Genomic DNA, 18,638 nt, shown 5'->3' with positions numbered 1-18,638 from the left:
ATTTGCAAAATAATTTTCAATGGTCAATTACAGGTTTTTAAATCTGAAGATAAAGTATCTAGAAACAAACAGTTCTGTTTCTTGAAGTAGGAGACATCAACATAAATGCAGAGGTTTCATCCCTAAATCTTACTACTGTCTCTACTTAAATCTACCACATGATACATACTGATACCAATCAGCTCTGCCCTGACAGTGGCCAAATGTCTCTTCATAGCACCTGAAGGTGAGCTTACACTTCATAGACCTTTACCAGATGCCAACTCACTTACATATACTATCGCAGGTAACCCCCACCATTATTCACCAGCATCTTCTTAGCATCCTTACTTTACAGACACAGAACCAAGGCAAGACACTGCACACTTTGGTACAGCAGAGGTTTAGGAGCCACTTTAAGTTTGTCTAAATCTAAAACCAAGCTTTCCTTTTCTGTTTGCCCTTTTCCAACACATCTTTGGGAAAAAGCAACAGAGCAAGCCTTTCCTCTTAGAGTATCTATCCTTGGCAACCTTGACCAATGAAGACATAAGGCATTTGTGTAAAAAAAAAAAATTCCTCTTTCTTATCCTCAGCATTTAGACAAGATTCTTGGAAAAATACATGACGCTCTCTTGAATGGAGTATCCACTCCTCCTCAGTAATAAGGACATCCTCCAATAATACTATTTTGGTAATTATAATATGTAACCAAGCTTGACATGGTAGCACATGCTTGTAATCCCAGAGCTGATAAGACTGAGGCAAGAAGTTTCTGAGTTTAAGGCCAATCTGGGCTACATAGCAATTCCTTGTCCCTACACCCCTAAGAAACAAAGAAAAAAAGAATAGAAAGGAAGGAAGGCAGGAAGGAAGGGAGGGAGGGAGGGAGGGAGGGAGGGAGGGAGGGAGGGAGGGAGGGAGGAAAGAAAGAAAGGAAGGAAGGAAGGAAGGAAGGAAGGAGGGAAGGAAGAAAGAAAGAAAGAAAGAAAGAAAGAAAGAAAGAAAGAAAGAAAGAAAGAAAGAAAGAAAGGAAGGAAGGAAGAAAGGAAGGAAGGAAGGAAGAAGGAAGGGAGCAAGGGAAGAAAAGAAAAGAAAAACAACTATAACTCTATAAAGTTTCATTACTTAAGACTATGCATCAAAGTTCTCTGGCACTTACTCAAATCCATTCGAGGTTATAATTGTAAATTTTAAGATGAAGATAGAGGCCAGTTCAATGACTCAATGAATAAAGGTACTTTCCACCAAGCCCCCTGGCCTAAGTCCCCCACATGGAAAGATAGAATCTGTTTTCTATGTAAGTTGTCCTCTAGTGTACACACTCATCATGCTGTACACAAACTCCACTCCATACATATAAGCATACACATGAAAATTAATTATATTGATAACTTTTGTGTTTAAGACATATAAATAGATTTCATCTGCTGTTCAATTCAAGCTTACTGAAAAGCTAGTATTTTAGAACAAACAGAACTAAGTCCCTGTCCCAGCTCTGTGACTAGCTCCATCTTATCACTTTGGGCAAGTTACCTACTAAAGTAATTTTCTTCCCATTCTTTTTCTGAGAAGTGCATATTTCCTATTATTAAGAAAATAGTAAGAAGCCTGGATATTCACATGCCTGCCCACCCCTCAACTGTAAAAATATGAGGAGGGAGGATAGTTCATCCCTCAAAACCCCAAAGGAAATCAGCTGCTCATTGAGATAAAAGCTGAGGTATAAAACCAGTAGAGGGGGACCAGTCAAGCAAAGAAGAACCATGAAGTTCTTTTTGATTATGGTTGTTGTCTCCACCACGCTTGCTACTGCTTCTGTTCGCTTTGACAGGTAAAATTCCCTTCCTTTGGTCCAGTCTCTGGGTGAGAAGAAAATAAAGAAACATGTCTTTACAATTGCTAAGGGTTTTTTTGTTTGTTTTGGTTTGGTTTGGGTTTTTTACATCTTTGATTTTTGTCTTTTGACTACTTGAAGGGAGAAGGTATTCCGTGTGAAGCCCCAGGATGAAAAGGAAGCAAGCTTCTTAAAGGACTTGACTGAAACCATTGAGGTAAAGCATTCTAAGAGGTATTATATCTTTCTCCTTCTTTTATTCTATCTTCAATGCCCACAGAGCTAACAAAGGCTGACAAACAAGTGGAGATGACAGGAACCATTGGGGTAACTCAGCCAACACCTCACTTAGTTTTGTTTCCATAGTTGACTGCTCTTTCTTCCAGCTTCACAACCAACAGTTTCTAAATAAATCTGTAAAACAAGGGACATTCTTGGCACCTTTCTCATTGCTGCCCCCACCCCACCCCCCACCCACCAACATCCACTCCAATTTCTCCTGGAGACAGCAAAGTACTGGCTGATGCTAGCTTTGCCAAGAGTGGGTACACTTTCAAAGGATATTCTTAACTGTAAAGAGTTCCTTAAACTCAACAGAAAAAGGGATATTCTCTATCATTGGTTTAGCCGCTCCTTTTATACAAGGCACTTTGTCCCAGTCACCTTCCTTCTGTTTCATATTTACCAGCAGATTTACAATATAACACCTTTAAAACACAGGACCTGAAATAGAATGATAGTAAGTAAAAGGGCCAAGATTACACATCACATTTAAACCCAGAACCAAGCCTGGCTTTCATTCTAGTCACACTCATCTCTTCAGTCAAAACAGAAGAAAAAAAAAAGTTCTGTCAATTCTAATTCTTAAGTATTCCTCACATCCACACCACCACCACCTCTGAAGCCAATGGCAAGTCCATCCTGCCTCTAACTGTGGCATTTCCAGTGTCTGTTTTCTAGCACATCCAAGGGTATTAAATCAGTCCTGCCTCCCACATAGTCAAGTGTTCACTGCAATCATAAAACTTGTCAGCTGTGCTTCCTAACTTGAAAATGTCTATGAGGATGGCATGTTCTTTAGAGTCAGATTGGCTTTGTGACTTAGGCAAGTTACAGATGCTCACAGGGCATCCACCTCTTCTTCTGTAACATGCAGCTGATAATCTCCCATTTTCCAGCAGCAGCAGCAAGTGGATAACACACACACACACACACACACACACACACACACACACACACACACACACACACAAATAATAATAATAAAATAATAAATAAAAATAAAAAACCTATTAAAGCATTTTCTGTGGGTTTTGGCATGGCCAGTGTCCTCTGTGAATTGCCATGTGGCTACACTCTAGTCCTAAGCCCCTCTTCTCTGTTTCCTGCCCCTAAAGATCCACTTACATCACAGTTTCCCAGTATTGTATCCATTTTCTCATGAGGAATGTTATTTTCTAATTTTTTATCTAAGTCTTTCTGTTTCTACAAGACTCAGATGGGCCGATATATCCTGCAGGAAGTTGCCTTCCTTGCTCTTTCTATTGAGGACATTCTGCCCCTTCCTCTGCTGTTGGCTAACATAGTGGAAATATGTGTACTCAGCTTTGTCTGCTACACAAAACCTCCTCTTACAATTTCTGTAAGATACTTCTGTGGCATCCACCTCTGTGCTTGCTACTTAATAAATGCTCAGAAGAGTTCTTTGAGCTTGCAATTCTTTCTCCATGTTTTCTTTCTTTAACACAGATATTGCTATTGTGTAATGCTGATATCGAGCTCATAAACTAACCCTGATGTGTCCAACTTATGCTATAATGTTTCAAAGTAACCAGACATGTTGATTGTTCATTAAAAACCTCATGTTGTCCTATAATAGACTGCCCAAGAGTTAACATGTGATGTAACTAAGAGACATCAAAGGTAACTCAGACATGCCTCAATCTTGCTGTGATGGTAGAGACTGGTCATCTCCTTCACATCTCCCAAGTGTGGTGTGATGGTGGAGATTGGGCATCTCCTTTGTATCTCTTAGGCAGACATGGGGCTTCTCTCTCCCCTCCCCTAGACTGAGAATTTGTACTTCACTTGGCTCCAAAAGTGACTGTGATTTTAAAGAAACCCAAGAACTGGAATCTCTATTTTAACCAGAATTTTGTCATTGTGGGCTTATTCATCAAATTGCTAAAATTAGCTATGGGAACATAGCAAAGAGAAAATCAACACTTACAAAATCTTAAAATGTCTAAGGATTTTTATTCACCTCATTATATCCAGAGTACTCACCAGGGAATCTTATTGGCCATGTTTTCTTTTTTATTAAGGACTACTGAAAAATAATCAGTTCCAATGTCTTGATCAAGGATGTATTATTAAAATAATAAAATTAATAAAGTACAACTTCTTGACAAATACAAACCTCTCAGGAATTCCAGAATTCACTGAGAAATCCATGGGAGGAGACAGAAAGTTCTAAAAGCCAGATTACAGACAGCTGTGGTTAAATCAATCATGAAATAATCCTATTCACATCTAAAATGATAGAAGCAAAGGGAAATTAACCAAAGAAGTTATCTCTTCTATTTGCTTTGACAAGTGCATTGTCCTAAAATGCTAGTTAGTATAAATTAATTTATTTCCTACTCCTTCATATTCAACTGTTCTTAAATACATTTGTCAAAACATTTTTCATTAGCTTATTCATTACACAGAGCTCTACACCACTTTATGGTGCATAATACATGGTCAGTGTGTGTGTGGTATCTGTGTGTGCTATAAAGTATACTCTCTTGTTTCGGGATAACCTATATGATACCCATTTGAAAACAGAGGCCTGATGAAATCTTCACATATCTTATCACTTTATCTTTTTCCTTTGAGAAAGGATTTCTCCCTGAACCCAGTAACCAGCAAGCCCCAGAAATCATCATGTTTTTATCCCCACAGTTCTGAAGTTATAGGTATGCATAGCCACACTCAGCTTTTTATACATGTTTGGTAAACAAACAAGCTACAGCTAACAATGAGCTTGTCTCTGCAGCTTGATTTCTGGTATCCAGATGCTATCCATGATGTTGCTGCTAATATGACAGTGGATTTCCGAGTTGGTGAGAAGGAATCTCAAACTCTCCAGTCTACCTTGGAACAACATAAAATGAACTATGAGTAAGTCCTGGACAAATATCTATTTATGTTTCATAGTCAGAGTTTGAGTAACTTTGAAATCTTTAGGATGTTTTTTAAATCTTTGAGATTTGGGAGTGTGTGGATTTTATACATGAGTACACTGTATTTCCATCATTTCCAATCCTCTCTCCATCCTCCATCTCTTCCTGTGTCCTTCCATCTGTACCCTCTGGAATTCATGACCTCATCTTCTATAATTATTGATACATGCACACATACACACACACACACACACACACACACACACACACACACACACACACACACACTTACTGAGACCACTTAGTGTTGCTCATAAGTATATGTGTTTAGGGCTGACCACATGGGACTATATAACCTATCATGAGTTTCATCCCTAAAGAATATTGATTATTCCTCCTTCAGCAGTTATAGACTTCTTGTAGCTCTTCACCTCGTAGTGGGTCTTATGAAATTTGTACCTTCCATGTTGGCATGTTGACTGCTGTGATCATTATGCAGATCTTGTGTAGGCAACTATATTGTTAAGATTTCATGGGCAAAGCAAATCTGTTATGTCTAGAAGTCACTATCTTTCATCAGAAATCCTGATCTTCTGGTTCTTACTATCTTTCTGTCATCTCTTTCAAGATTTTCCTCAACTTAGGTAGAAAGATTGTATCTTAGATGTACAAACTAGGGCTTGGCACCCCTCAGTCACTTATTCTTTGTGATGTTGACCAGCTGTGGATCTCTGCAAGATCCCATCTCTTGCAAAATGAAACTTCTTTGGTGAAGGGTTAGAGCTAAGTCTATGGGTATATGGATAAATGCTTAGAATGCAGGTAGAAGCTATATTTACTTAGGGCCTTAAGTCCAACTAGATAGCTATTGTTTACTCTTAATGTAAAAGTGCCAGTAACCTGGTGTGGTAGCATATGCTTTTAATCCCAGCACTCTGGAAGAAGAAGCAGGAGGATTTCTATGAGTTCAAGGACAGCCTGGTCTACATAGAGAGACCCTGTCTCAAAAAACCAAAAGCAAAAAAAAAAAAAAAGAAAGAAAAGAAAAGAAAGGAAGGAAGGAAGAATAAAAGTGTCACTAGGGGATATCTTGCCTTGCCAGTTGGTCATTGTTATGGTTCATAGGTTTTTCAAGCAGGTAGGATTGTTAATTGCTTCTCTCCTTTGGCAGCTTGCATACACCTTCTGAAATGGTAAAAGTTAATCCTCAGGGAGATGACTTTTAGATCTGTTCCAGCAAGTCCTGTGTCTGAAATGTGTAGTGTCTTCAAACATAGGTCTTATCTTCAAGGTCTGGGAGACAACAAAGGGCAAGGGCAATTGCCTATATTGTTTCTTGGGGGTGTGCCTTGGATCCCTGACCAACAGCATGAAGGGAGGCTGGCCTTGATTGGAACTGGGGGGTTTATTAGTCTGTGGCTCCATAGGAGGACCTTTATCACCTCATATGGCAGAACTCTATTAAATCCACATTAACTCTGTGGGTGTGTTTAAGTAAGTTTATAAAACAGTATGTTTTTCTACAGCTTTTTCAAATATTCTTAGTGTTATTTTTCTCTGCTTTCTCCCTGTACCCTCCTCAGGTTAAGCTCTTCTCCCTGTTTATCCTCCTCTTCCTTTCTACTTTCCTGGTTTATGCATTTATTATCTACTTACATCTAAAGAGTTGGAACTAGCTTCCAAAAATAGGAAAGAACATATGGCATTTGGCATTTGTCTTTCTGGGTCTGGGTTACCTCATTCAGTAAAATATTTTACAGTTACATCCATACAATGGAACTATTTTTAAATTGGGCCTGACAAACATTAAAGTGCTGTGTATAGAAGATAAAATTTACAGTTTCTTTCAGACTATTGAAGTATATTGTAGAGGTGATAGGGTTATTGGCAGTTTACTCTCCATCTTACATTTGCTTTGATCTAAATAAATGACAGTAGCCTACATCTTCTAGCTCCATAAGGAGAGAACTCAAATATGAACAAGCAGGATAGCCTAAGCAAGGGCACATCATCACAACTGATTAGTAGTCAGCCCAGGGTTCGTGAGCTATGGGTAATGACTAACACTGTCTTCTTTTTTAAATTGTCCTGACATGTAAAAGGAAATTTATTATTCACACACACACACACACACACACACACACACACACACACACACACGGGAGAGGGAGAGAGGAAGAGGGAGAGGGAGAAAGAGAGAGAGAGAATATAAACTGCAGACGAGAGAATTTTAGATAACCAGTTACAGGAGTAAATCATTCCTCTCCCTAGAACAGTAAAAGGAAATTATAATTGAACAACAACCATGGGTCATATACCAGTCTGAGTCCTGAGACCATTTATACAAACAAGAAAATATCCTTATGATGAATATCATAAACCAATTCACAATTTAGAAAATAAACTGTGTTTTTATACCTTCAAACACTCAGATGATATTGAGGGATGCTTTTAACTTCACCATGAACTATCATCATGTCAAACATCAATAAATGCTACCAGCATATTTCGCTGTGGAAGTTAGTGCTTTATTCAAAAGGCCTTTTTACTTCTAATAAAGTAAAGATATTGATGTCTATGATATTGTATTGCATAGTAAGGTATGCTGTGACCCACCACAGCTTAACTATATTTATGATATTTTACAGTATCATAAACATGTTATTGCTTAAAATAAAAGCAAATACAAAAACACTCTTGTTTCTAGTTTTTAAAATAGCAGAAAGTATTGAATTAATTATTGACCACTGATTTTGTTTTTGCTGTTGCTTCAAGAAGACTGTGATGTAAATACAGAAACTTAAGCATTCAAACTTTTTGATTAACATGTTTGTATATATTCTTCTATATTCATAAATACGACCATTACAATTAGAAACAGGTACCTTGCAGAGTTTTCAGATTCAGTCCTAAGACTGCAGAAGCCCCGGGACATTCTGTCATATTACACTAAAATTTGGCTGCATCTTGATCTTTTCATCCGAAAGAACCAACTCTTCCACCATAAATAAGACTGGTCATTGTGGTCTAGATTTGTGGGGGTGCCTGCAAACACTACAGCCAGCAGAGAAATGAGCTCTGTGAGGCCAGAAGGAAATCCAGTTCGACATGATGCAGTTATCTGAGTTCAAACTTCTAGAGTCTGACTCTGAGAAGATTATTTTTGACATATTTAAGATTAGTACAACTTTGGAAAAAAAGTTTCCTCATAACAATTATCACAATTAAACTTAAGGTATGGTTGCATCAAAACTCTTTGCAAAGTACCTGAAACTTCCTCCGTAAGAATAGGTTTTATTGACTAAGAAACAACAGCCAGAATAAGAGTCTAGGAAGGAGAGGCTGGAGAGATGGTTAAGAGCACTGACTGTTCTTCCAGAGGTCCTGAGTTCAGCAACAACATGGTGGCTCACAACCATCTGTTACGAGATCTGGTGCCCTCTTCTGGCCTGCAGTCATACATGCTGTATATATAATAAATAAATAAATCTTTTTTAAAAAAGAGTCTAGGAAGGAAGGGTCTGGAACAAGCAGAATAGTAGACTCCTTTGCAAAGTGCATGGGACTCTTTCTTAAGAATGGGTTTTACTGACTGAGAAACAATGATCAGCAATCTCTGGGGATCTGAATGAGGTCTGACCCCACAGATTAAAAAAAAAAAATCCCAGATTGTTAACTACATCCAGTCGCAGCTTTCTGGGCAGAAAACAGGCATAAATCCCTTCTGTTAAAGAAAAAAGCCTGCAAGCTTTCTCTAGTGCTCTGTGAGCACAAGGACCTCACATCCTCTACATAGATTCACTCCAAAACCTGGCTTCTCACTTGTGATTTGTGCTCCAGTGGCTACACCCTTCACTTTAAGTAATTAATAGAGATCTGATATCAATTCCTAGTATTACTTGATTTTGCAAAGTTCCAGCTCAAACTAGAATACAGTAGTACTCAGCCAAATTCTATATATTCTGGCTTGAACAGCAGGATCAAAAAATGAAGAGTTCTATTTTCCTTATTACTTTTCTAATGCAGGCAAAAAGTGCAATTTTTGTCATAACTATAGATGGTTAAGTGAATCACTGGAAGACTAAGGCAGAGGTTGACACCATGCACCTTTCCCTCTTGGGTCCTGAAGTGGCCCTGATCCTGTAAAATGTAAATGAGATCCTCACAATAAGTGTCATTTAATCTCTGACCCAGATACTTTCTTGTTTCCTGCATCAAGAAGCAAAATGTTAAACTATTTGCTAAAATTAGACTTATCTATCTACAACAGGGTTTCTAGAAAGTGTCTCAATTTAGCCTCACACATGGGAAAGACATGTAATTAAACATCTCCCTCATAAATGTAAAAGTGGAAAGTGATCTTTAAAAACAAAAACCATTTCAAATCCTGTATTCAAGTCCATAATTTTATTTGCATATGAATTATGTGCATTACTATGTGTCAGTCAATAACACAGGGGAGTTCTAAGAACAAAATGCTAGGCCTACTGAAACTACAGAAACTAGTTGGACACATGATTATTCACTTAGACACTCTACATTAAGCAGTGCACACAAATGATTTTTCAGTTTAAAGCACTTATACATGATATTTTTTTTTTAATTTTCAGAAAATTCAACTACTAAAACAGATTTGATTTTAAAATAGAATGCTTAGTTCCTTTTTATTTATATTTTTACAAAGTCATAAAAGGACAAATACAAAGTGCAATAACCTGTGTATACTAAAAAGCACACGGGTTGGGGATTTAGCTCAGTGGTAGAGTGCTTGCCTAGCAAGTGCAAGGCTCTGGGTTTGATCCTCAGCTCCAAAAAAAAAAAAAAAAAAAAAGAAGAAGAAGAAGAAGAAGAAGAAGAAGAAGAAGAAGAAGCAGCCTAACAGACTAGCGAGTGTGTGTAATGATAAATGCATTTGCTGGACTAGGTGTCAGAGGGCAGATACCATACTTCAATCTGCAATTAAATCTCTAAGTGTTTTTATGGATTTTACACTGAGATAATCTCTAGCATTGTCTTTTCTTTGATCAAATGTTAAAATTAGAAGATAAAGCTGTTTATATAAGTTAATTCAGAAACCAGCTGTTAATACAATAAAACTCAAATGACAACAGAATAAAATTGTGATAAGAACTATGCAAGATTACAAAGAAATGCAAGGTAGAAGTATACAGGCTTACACAGTGACATTCAACACTCTACATCAATGATTAACTACCTAATAATATTCATCCAGATACAAATTCGTGCTTCAAACATAAATCCACCCTGTTAAATAATTGTCTCAATTAGATATGTGATTCCATTCATTTTTCTTTCTACTCTGATCTTCCACATATTATTTGCTCAAGCATATAGCAGGCTTGTGAGCTTGGCTGCAAAAGCTTAAAATCATGGCAAAACAAACAAACAAACAAAAACCAGGAGAGTGGTAGATGAGGGGGAAAATATTGTGAAGCAAAACTGCCTGCATCCAGGCTCATCCAAGTCAGATATTTGACACTATTTAAAATGGGGGTATTAAAAGCAGCTACTTCACAGATTCACAAGGAGGAACTGAGTCTATATGGCTGGTTCCTTCTATTAGCTCAGGAGGATGAAAGGCCATTTATATGCATGTGTCCATGAGCTCACACACACAGACACATTCAATGCAACAGAGAACTGAAGGCTCCTATCAGATGTTCTCCCTTTCTCTAGAGAACAAGTCAATACCATAGAGTTTATTTTTCAACACATGATATGCCTGAGACATTAAAAAAATCCATGTCAGCAAATTCTGAGCTTAATGCACATGGTAACCCAATTAGGAAGTCACCAAATTCAATTTTATAAAACCTAAATATATATTTTTTTAAATGGCTCTGCTATAACATGGACATCAAAGGGAGCCCAGACTCACACACACACACACACACACACACACACACACACACACGGCAGTTAGAGACTGACCCATAGTTATCTCATCTTTCTTTGATACTCTCTAAAATTAGCCCTGAAATTTAGGAAGTAGGATTCATCTGGCCACTTCTCTGAACCAAGTAGGGGCTCATTCACTTTGAAAGACTGGGGACTGAGTCAAGTCCCCCATGAGAACAGGGGGACTGGAAAACCTTACATGAATTTCTGAAGACCAAGAAGATTATGACTTGGTAGCCATGCCCAGAACTCTCACCCTAGAAAAGAAAGCACTGCTGTGTAACAGTTCTGACAATGTCAACAGAGTTGGACATTGTAGCTTCAAAATTCCAGCTCAACTTCTTTATGTTATGACGATTTTGTTTGTTTGTTTGTTTGTTTGTTTGTTTGTTTTTGAGACAGGGTTTCTCTGTATAGCTTTGCTCCTTTCCTAGATCTTGCTCTGTAGACCAGGCTGGCCTTGAACTCACAGAGATCTACCTGCCTCTGCCTCCCAAGTGCTGGGATTAAAGGCATGCGCCACCACCGCCTGGCACAATTTTGAAAATAAATTTAAGGTCCTCTGTAAAATGGAGTGATAACACACAACCACCATTGCTGACAATGTTAACATGATAAAATACAGTTAAAAATCTGAGCACAGTACCTGACACAAAATGAAGACTTGATAAACATCACCTGTTTGTATTATTAAATCCCCAGTGATAATTCTTTATCACTTCTCCTGCATTTAGAATTGGAACTTTTTTCAAACAAACTAAATCTAGGAAATAATATTTGAAAGAAAGTAATTTGATTCCCTCTGTTAAAGCTGGCTTCTGGTTAGTGGAAGGGTTTATAAAAAATGACATCTGGCCCTAGGTCATAATTCCCAGCCTTAAGTATAACTTGTAGTCTATATCAGCAATAGTCTGGTGTCCTCATGCAGCTGTATTTGTGGAAAGACTATATTTCCATTTACATGGATCTTCCTTTTTGCTGTACTTATCATGAGACCTGAATTGACCAGTGTTAAGTCTAAAAATATTCTTTGATATAAGGTTACTGTGACTGATTAAAATGGTCTTGAATTGTGAATCAGCTTCTGGGATCCCAAAATGTTACTTTTGTTGATTAGCCTACGTCTATTAATGCAGGTGGAACAAAAGCTATGTGTTTTCTTTAGAGGTTGAAGCAATTAACAGTATCTGTAGCAACTCTGCAAAACACATTTTCAAGCCTCTTCAGGCTTTCTGAGAATTTTAGTGCAACATGCCCAAATCCAAAATTGCTCTTACACCTTTAAATCCTCAGGAACCCAAAATTTGTAAATTTATAAGAAAAATGTGAAGCAGACAGTGAGTATGGGTGCATAAGAATTCCATCAGTGCTCCTAATAAGACTCCACATTCATAGGCGGTGTTTGTTACTATGTGCTAAATAAATTCTAATTAGGAGTACACCACCCTTGTGTTCTGCATCAAAGCCAGATCTGTAAGGCAACTCACAAAAAGAAACCAAGTAGAGGACCTTGCAGTATTTTAACTCAAAGTAAGAAATTGGGGGGGGGGGGGGGGGATCAGTGAGTCACATGACTACAAATAGTCAAATATAATTAAAGGGTGTTAACTCTGTACAGTGGTTGCCAACTGTGAAACAACCTCACTGTTCTTAGGTTCACTGGATGCCTAAAGAATGCTGAGCACAACTCATCACCTATTCATACCTCTTCTTTATAATCCTGGGTGATATATCTGGTCTCATTAGAAAAGGGAAAAATTGAAGGTCAGAGAAATATTTAATCTGCTCAAGGTCACATCTAGCATCAAGAGTAGAACTGGGTTTCAAAATCAAAAGCATTTGAACCTAAGCTGCTGCTCTTATTGGATGACTTGAGTGTATGTCTAAATGACTACAGAGCACATTAAAGGATAGATAGCACCTTCTTAAGATCAGGATTTGCTGCTAACAAACAGAAAATCTCATCTCATAAGCAAAAGCAGGACACTATCTTTGTATAGAGTCAATAAGAAGTTACATAATTCAGACACCGTTACATAATTCCGACGCAGAGAGCTTTGTTGCAAATTTTCAATTTTTTCTTTTAAATATTTAAAAAATGTTTCTATTTTAATCCACAGCTTTCTGTGCCTCAGAGTAGAATACATTGACTATAGTTTTGTGTTAGGTAAAAGACTGTCATTATAATAATAATTTTCATACTATAAGAGTGACCTCCTTAGAGGGTACAGGAGCTACCCAGAGGCGTTGGACCATTTGGACCAATAGCAAGGATCCTCTATGCTTATTGTATCATATTGTCAGGTACCTTTACTTTTCTGTGTCCTCTGATATGGCTTGTTTTTAAGCAAGTCGTTTTCCTAGAGACTCACTCTATCTGTTCCTTCTAGGTTAAACACAAATTTTAAGACTCTATGTAAAAGAAGCAAAAAGGATGTTTGTAAATCTTCTGCAGCTATAACACAATATTTAACACACTTAGGAAGCAGTAATAGACATCAATGCAACTTTGCCTTAGTGAGCTATAATACAAAGATCACCTAAATATACCCTAAAATATTAATCACAAGTGGCATTCAACATCATACTTAATGGGGAATGATAGATAGATTTTTTTTTTCCAATCAAAAGCAAAATTTAAAAAAACAAAACAAAACGATGCCCTCTTCCAGTTCTACTATTTTTCTGTATTTTAATCAACACAATAAAGCAAAGAAATAGTAATGGGAAAAGTAAAGAAGAAAACATAGTTCATCACAGAGAAAGTAATTGCATAGGAAACCCTTAATACATAACTAAAATTTAAAAGTAGAAGGCCAAAAAGTTTAAAACCAATAAAATAGGCAATACATAAGTGTAACCAAAATAAATGTATTTTAATCTTAATCATAACCAATTTAAAAGTTTACTGGAGAAAATGCCACTTACAAGACTAGTTTTAAAAAAAGGTAATCAAAATACACAACATTTTGCTGAAATATCCAAAAGTCCAATTTTAGCCAAATTCTTCTCAAACTTATCTATAAATTAATATCAAGATTTTTTATCAAGAAACCACTTTTTTGATTATTTTATTTTCTAAAAATTATTCTAACAAAGCAGGACAGTGGTGGTGCACACCTTTAATGCCATCACTCAGGAGACAGAGGGAGCATATCTCTGTGAGTTTGAGACCACCCTGATCTATAGAGTGAGTTATAGGACAGAGAAACCCTGTTTCAAAAATCCAAAGAACAAATTTGTAAAATAAGAAAATTATTCCAGCAAAAGATTTTTTGAAGATAAGAATAAAGAGGTACTTTACTCAGCATTAGATTTTATTATGTATACAATTTCCTACTACATGAGTTCAAAAATAAGTGAATAAACCTTGATAGTAAATCCACAAACAAAAATACATTAAAATATTTGTGTGCATAATGAAAACAGAACTTTTGAAACAAAGCTGAAGTATTTTGGATTCTAATTCCCAACTCTAAATACATAGTCATTTTAACTACAGGGCTCGAGATATGCTTAGGTAAGTAAAGGATTGTGCTGATGAGTTGGTGTGTCTGGGTTTGGTTTGAGATACTCACATGGGAAGAGAGAACTGACTCCTGTGAGTTGCCTTTGGACTATACACACACACACACACACACACACACACATTCAATAAATAAACAAATTAATGGGTATGAAGTTACAATTTACAAGCATATAATATTTCTGAGCAATAATTTCCTCATTATTTAAATGGTGATAATACTGACAGGATCAAATAATGTATGTAAAGTGGAATCTGGTCCATGTTAAATTCAGGACAGAGTACAAGAAAAAAATTAAGGGTAAGTAGTTTGATGTGTTTAGGAGAAGTTCAGGAGGGAAGTCAGAGCTGAAAATTAAATACAGGCAGACCTTGGGTTGCCAATATTTCTCCATTCTATAAGATCTTGGAATAGTGAGATGTGTTAATGCAAAAAAAGATGGAAATTGAAAGTGGAGGCATAAACCTTTTGATCCCAACAATGTTACCCCCTCCATGACTTTTCCTGACTTTTTTGCCCCCTGAAAAGCAAACTAGCCACCCATATTCTAGCTCTATCATTAGATAATGTATTTGAACACATTGTGCCTTAGATTTTTCATCAGTAAAATGAAGTTTAAAATCCCTTGTGAAGATGAAGTGACTTAATGAACATAAAAGTATAGAGAAATACTTAGCTTGTGCTAAGTGCTAAGTCCCCAGTTTTATTACCATCATTGTTATTCACGTTTCTCCCCAAATTTCAAAAGCTAAAGCAATAAAATCTGTTCTGGAGATTTGTGATTGAGAATACCCACTATTGCCTGTGTGGAATAGATGTGCCTCTGTACACTTTGGAGGCTAGGAGCATTATGATGTCACAGTATGAGTCAGGTATACGATTTCAAACATGCCAGTATTTTATTGTAAGGGGAAAAAGTCATAGATATAATTAATTTTATTTAACTATATATATGCCAAATATCATTTAAGCATATAAGCAATATCAAACTTATTAGTGAAATGTTTTACATAAAAATTCTTCAAAATGTCAAGTATAATATTTACTACAATCTCTACTTCTGGGCAAGTTCTGGATAGCAACATGAGTCCAGAACTGTTATAAATGTCAACATAGTTCAGATAGATGGGGGATCAGAAGCCATGCAATGGCTTATTCAAAGGAGATGGCTACAGCAGAGCAATGAGGAAGTGGGCTCTATTCTAGATAAAGGAGAGGAAGAGGCATTTTCCTGCAAACAAAAGATAAAATGTTCCCTTTCCTATGATAAAAGTGTTCATGTGATAAATGTGTTTTATCATTCTCTGACTAACAGAATTCTGATACATGATCTACAAGAAGAGATAGAGAAACAATTTGATGTGAAAGATGAAGTCTCGGGCAGGCATAGTTATGCAAAGTACAACAACTGGGACAAGGTATAGTGCACAATGCCTATTATGGTTTTTTAAATAACTGTCTTCTTTTGTTGTTGTGCAATTTTTCTTTATTTTAATTCTTCAAATTTGATTTTGTTCTTAAGATTGTTTCTTGGACTGAAAAAATGGTAGAGAAACATCCTGAAATGGTCTCAAGAATTAAAATCGGATCAACTGTTGAAGATAACCCATTATATGTTCTCAAGGTAAAAATAATTCAAGACCCATTAATTAGTTTGTTATTTTAAAACATGGACACAAAAGTCGCTTTGTGGTAACTAAGCTAAATTTGAAACTGGGAAATGTCATTTTTTTTTAATATTCAAACTCTGTGAACTCAAGAACATATATTACAATCTTCCATGCAATCAAAAACAAAACCCAGGAGTGTGCACCTGCTAGAGATCACATAATGAGCAAAGCAAGAAATATTTCACAGGATAGCTCTGTTACAGTGCCTCGCAATGTCATTGTCTACAACTCCTTCCCAGTCCATTAAAATGGAACGAAACTGGTGAATGAATGCTATAATGAAAAAGTTAAATGTCCTGCATGTGTAACATCAGAATAGTAGTTAAAGCATCAGAGCTAAGGGACAATGCAGGAACTGCTTACTCAACTACTGTCAGACTCTGTAGACCCAAAGATTCTGCTGCCTAAGCAGCTCATTAATAACTGAGAAGACATTCACAACCTATATCTCCATTCATTCAATGCCTCCAACCACCCAAACCAAGTCTGAACTCCATTTAAAACAGAAGTCCTTCAGATATCAGGTACTGGTCCTATACCCCACTCTACATACAGTACCAGGCCTCAATCTAGTTTACAAACTAGCTTTATAGTCCTTATCTCAGTACAGAACATTAACAATGGAGTAAGAAAAACAATATATGGTGTGGTTGACACTTTGTTTTTGAGGGAACAAGGATATGTTTTGACACAAGATTTAGTTTGCTGCATACCCCAGGCTGACCTGAAAATCAGGAGTGATGGGATTGCAGGTATGCCTGTGGCATCCTGTCCAAGAAGAAGTTGTGGGTTTTTAACTTTTTATTATGTGTGTGTATGTGTGTGTGTGTGTGTAATTGCATGTATGTCATGACACATGTAGATGACAGAGAACAACCTTTGGAGTCAGTTCTTTCCTTTCATTATATGGGTCCTAAAGACTGAACTCAGATCATCAGGCTTAGCAACAAGTGCCTTTATCCACTGAGCCTTCTCACTGACACTAAATTTAATTTTCTGAAGATGCGTTTTATTTATTAAGGATGTATTTGTTTGTATGTCTGCATATGAATATGGGCATGTGAGTATGGGTTTCCAAGAGGGCAAAGGAGGAAGTCAGTTGCCCTGGAGCTGGAGCTCCAGGCAGTTGTGAGCCACTAGATATGGATGCTGGGAACAGAACTCAGACCCCCTGTGAGAGCCCCAAGTACTTTAACTGCTGAGCTATCTCTCTAGCACCTGACTGAGTTGTTTTTTGTTTTGTTTGCTTTTTAAGAACCCTAAAAGCAGCTCTGAAACTTGGAAAAACTTTTATTGAAAAAAATTATCCTGTAACAGATGATGAATTATGTGTAGTCAGAATAGCAGCCATCATCTTCCATGGGGACAGTATGCACAATCATGATTCATGTTCAACAATAGGCAAGGAAAATAATGTCTGAGAAAATGAAGTACTGAAATGACAAGGGACTAATATGAGAGCTAATGCAGAATAATCCCTCATTTCAACAGATTGGGAAAAAAGATGGAGCAAGAAAGGCTATCTTCATGGACTGTGGCATTCATGCACGAGAATGGGTCTCCCCAGCTTTCTGTCAGTGGTTTGTCTATCAGGCAAGTGAACCAATCACAATCAACATCTCTCTGACTGGTCTCCAATGCTTTACTGAATGACAACATTCCTTTCCAAAACTCTGGTGCTCCACCTAATTAGAGAAATCTACATTTGCCTCTGCCAGCACATATAAGGCCTGAGTTTTATTCCTCATTGCAGTTTTTATAGAATCATATCCTCCTTCAAAACTTCACCTGAAAGTTTATGATAGTGAAAGTAACTTCTTCTAACTATAATACTGATTTTATCCTGCAGTTATGTAAAAATCTGATACCAATTTTATGTTATAGACTAAAAATTTACTTTTCTTTAATAAACTCAGAACATAAACTTTTAGTTTTGCTTTACATATTTCATTGGTCATACAAGAACTTGGAGTTTTCCTACTTAATTTCCTTTCAATTGAGAAATAGCTTGTTTTATAAAAATAGATCTAGTTTTATGTTTCTGATTATGTACTGAAAATATATTCTGACACATCCTGTCTTTAACTTTCTCTACCAACTTTTGCACATAGCACTTTGGAACACCCACAGCAATGGTTGTTGGGCCACAGATATGTTTACCAGGAAAGCTGTTGCATAGGTTGACCTATAACTTTGGTTATTTTGACCCTCCCAACTAAAGGCCAACAGCTCCTCTTAACCTACAAAAGAGCACAAAGCTTTTGACTGCGAGCAATCTCCTGTATCCTGGTGATCTCAGCACTGGGACGGCTGGGGCAGGAGGACCAGATTGAGACCATTCTAGGTTACATAGTGAGATATCTCTCTCTCTCTCTCTCTCTCTCTCTCTCTCTCTCTCTCTCTCTCTCTCTCTCTCACACACACACACACACACACACACACACACACACACTCACACTCACACACACACACACTCACACACACACACACTCACATACACACACACATCCTGAGAGGAATTTTCCAAGAATGGGGAGGG

General features: G+C 37.1%; 1 protein-coding gene across 1 annotated transcript in view; it reads left to right on the top strand.

Moving 5' to 3' along the window:
* The first annotated feature begins 1,741 nt into the window (after positions 1–1,741).
* Positions 1,742–18,638, top strand: part of Cpa3 (carboxypeptidase A3) — a 27,307-nt gene continuing 10,410 nt past the window's right edge. The window contains exons 1-6 of the mRNA XM_036191496.1: positions 1,742–1,813; positions 1,958–2,033; positions 4,857–4,981; positions 15,745–15,847; positions 15,952–16,053; positions 17,591–17,692. Of these exons, the coding sequence (XP_036047389.1) occupies positions 1,746–1,813; positions 1,958–2,033; positions 4,857–4,981; positions 15,745–15,847; positions 15,952–16,053; positions 17,591–17,692 (576 nt within the window). The 5' untranslated portion in view covers positions 1,742–1,745. The remainder of the gene's footprint in view (positions 1,814–1,957; positions 2,034–4,856; positions 4,982–15,744; positions 15,848–15,951; positions 16,054–17,590; positions 17,693–18,638) is intronic.

The sequence above is a fragment of the Onychomys torridus genome, chromosome 6 (assembly GCF_903995425.1).
Source record: "Onychomys torridus chromosome 6, mOncTor1.1, whole genome shotgun sequence".
NCBI lineage: Eukaryota > Metazoa > Chordata > Mammalia > Rodentia > Cricetidae > Onychomys > Onychomys torridus.
The sequence above is the reverse complement of the archived record's forward strand: the minus strand, read 5'-3'. Positions and strand labels throughout refer to the sequence as shown.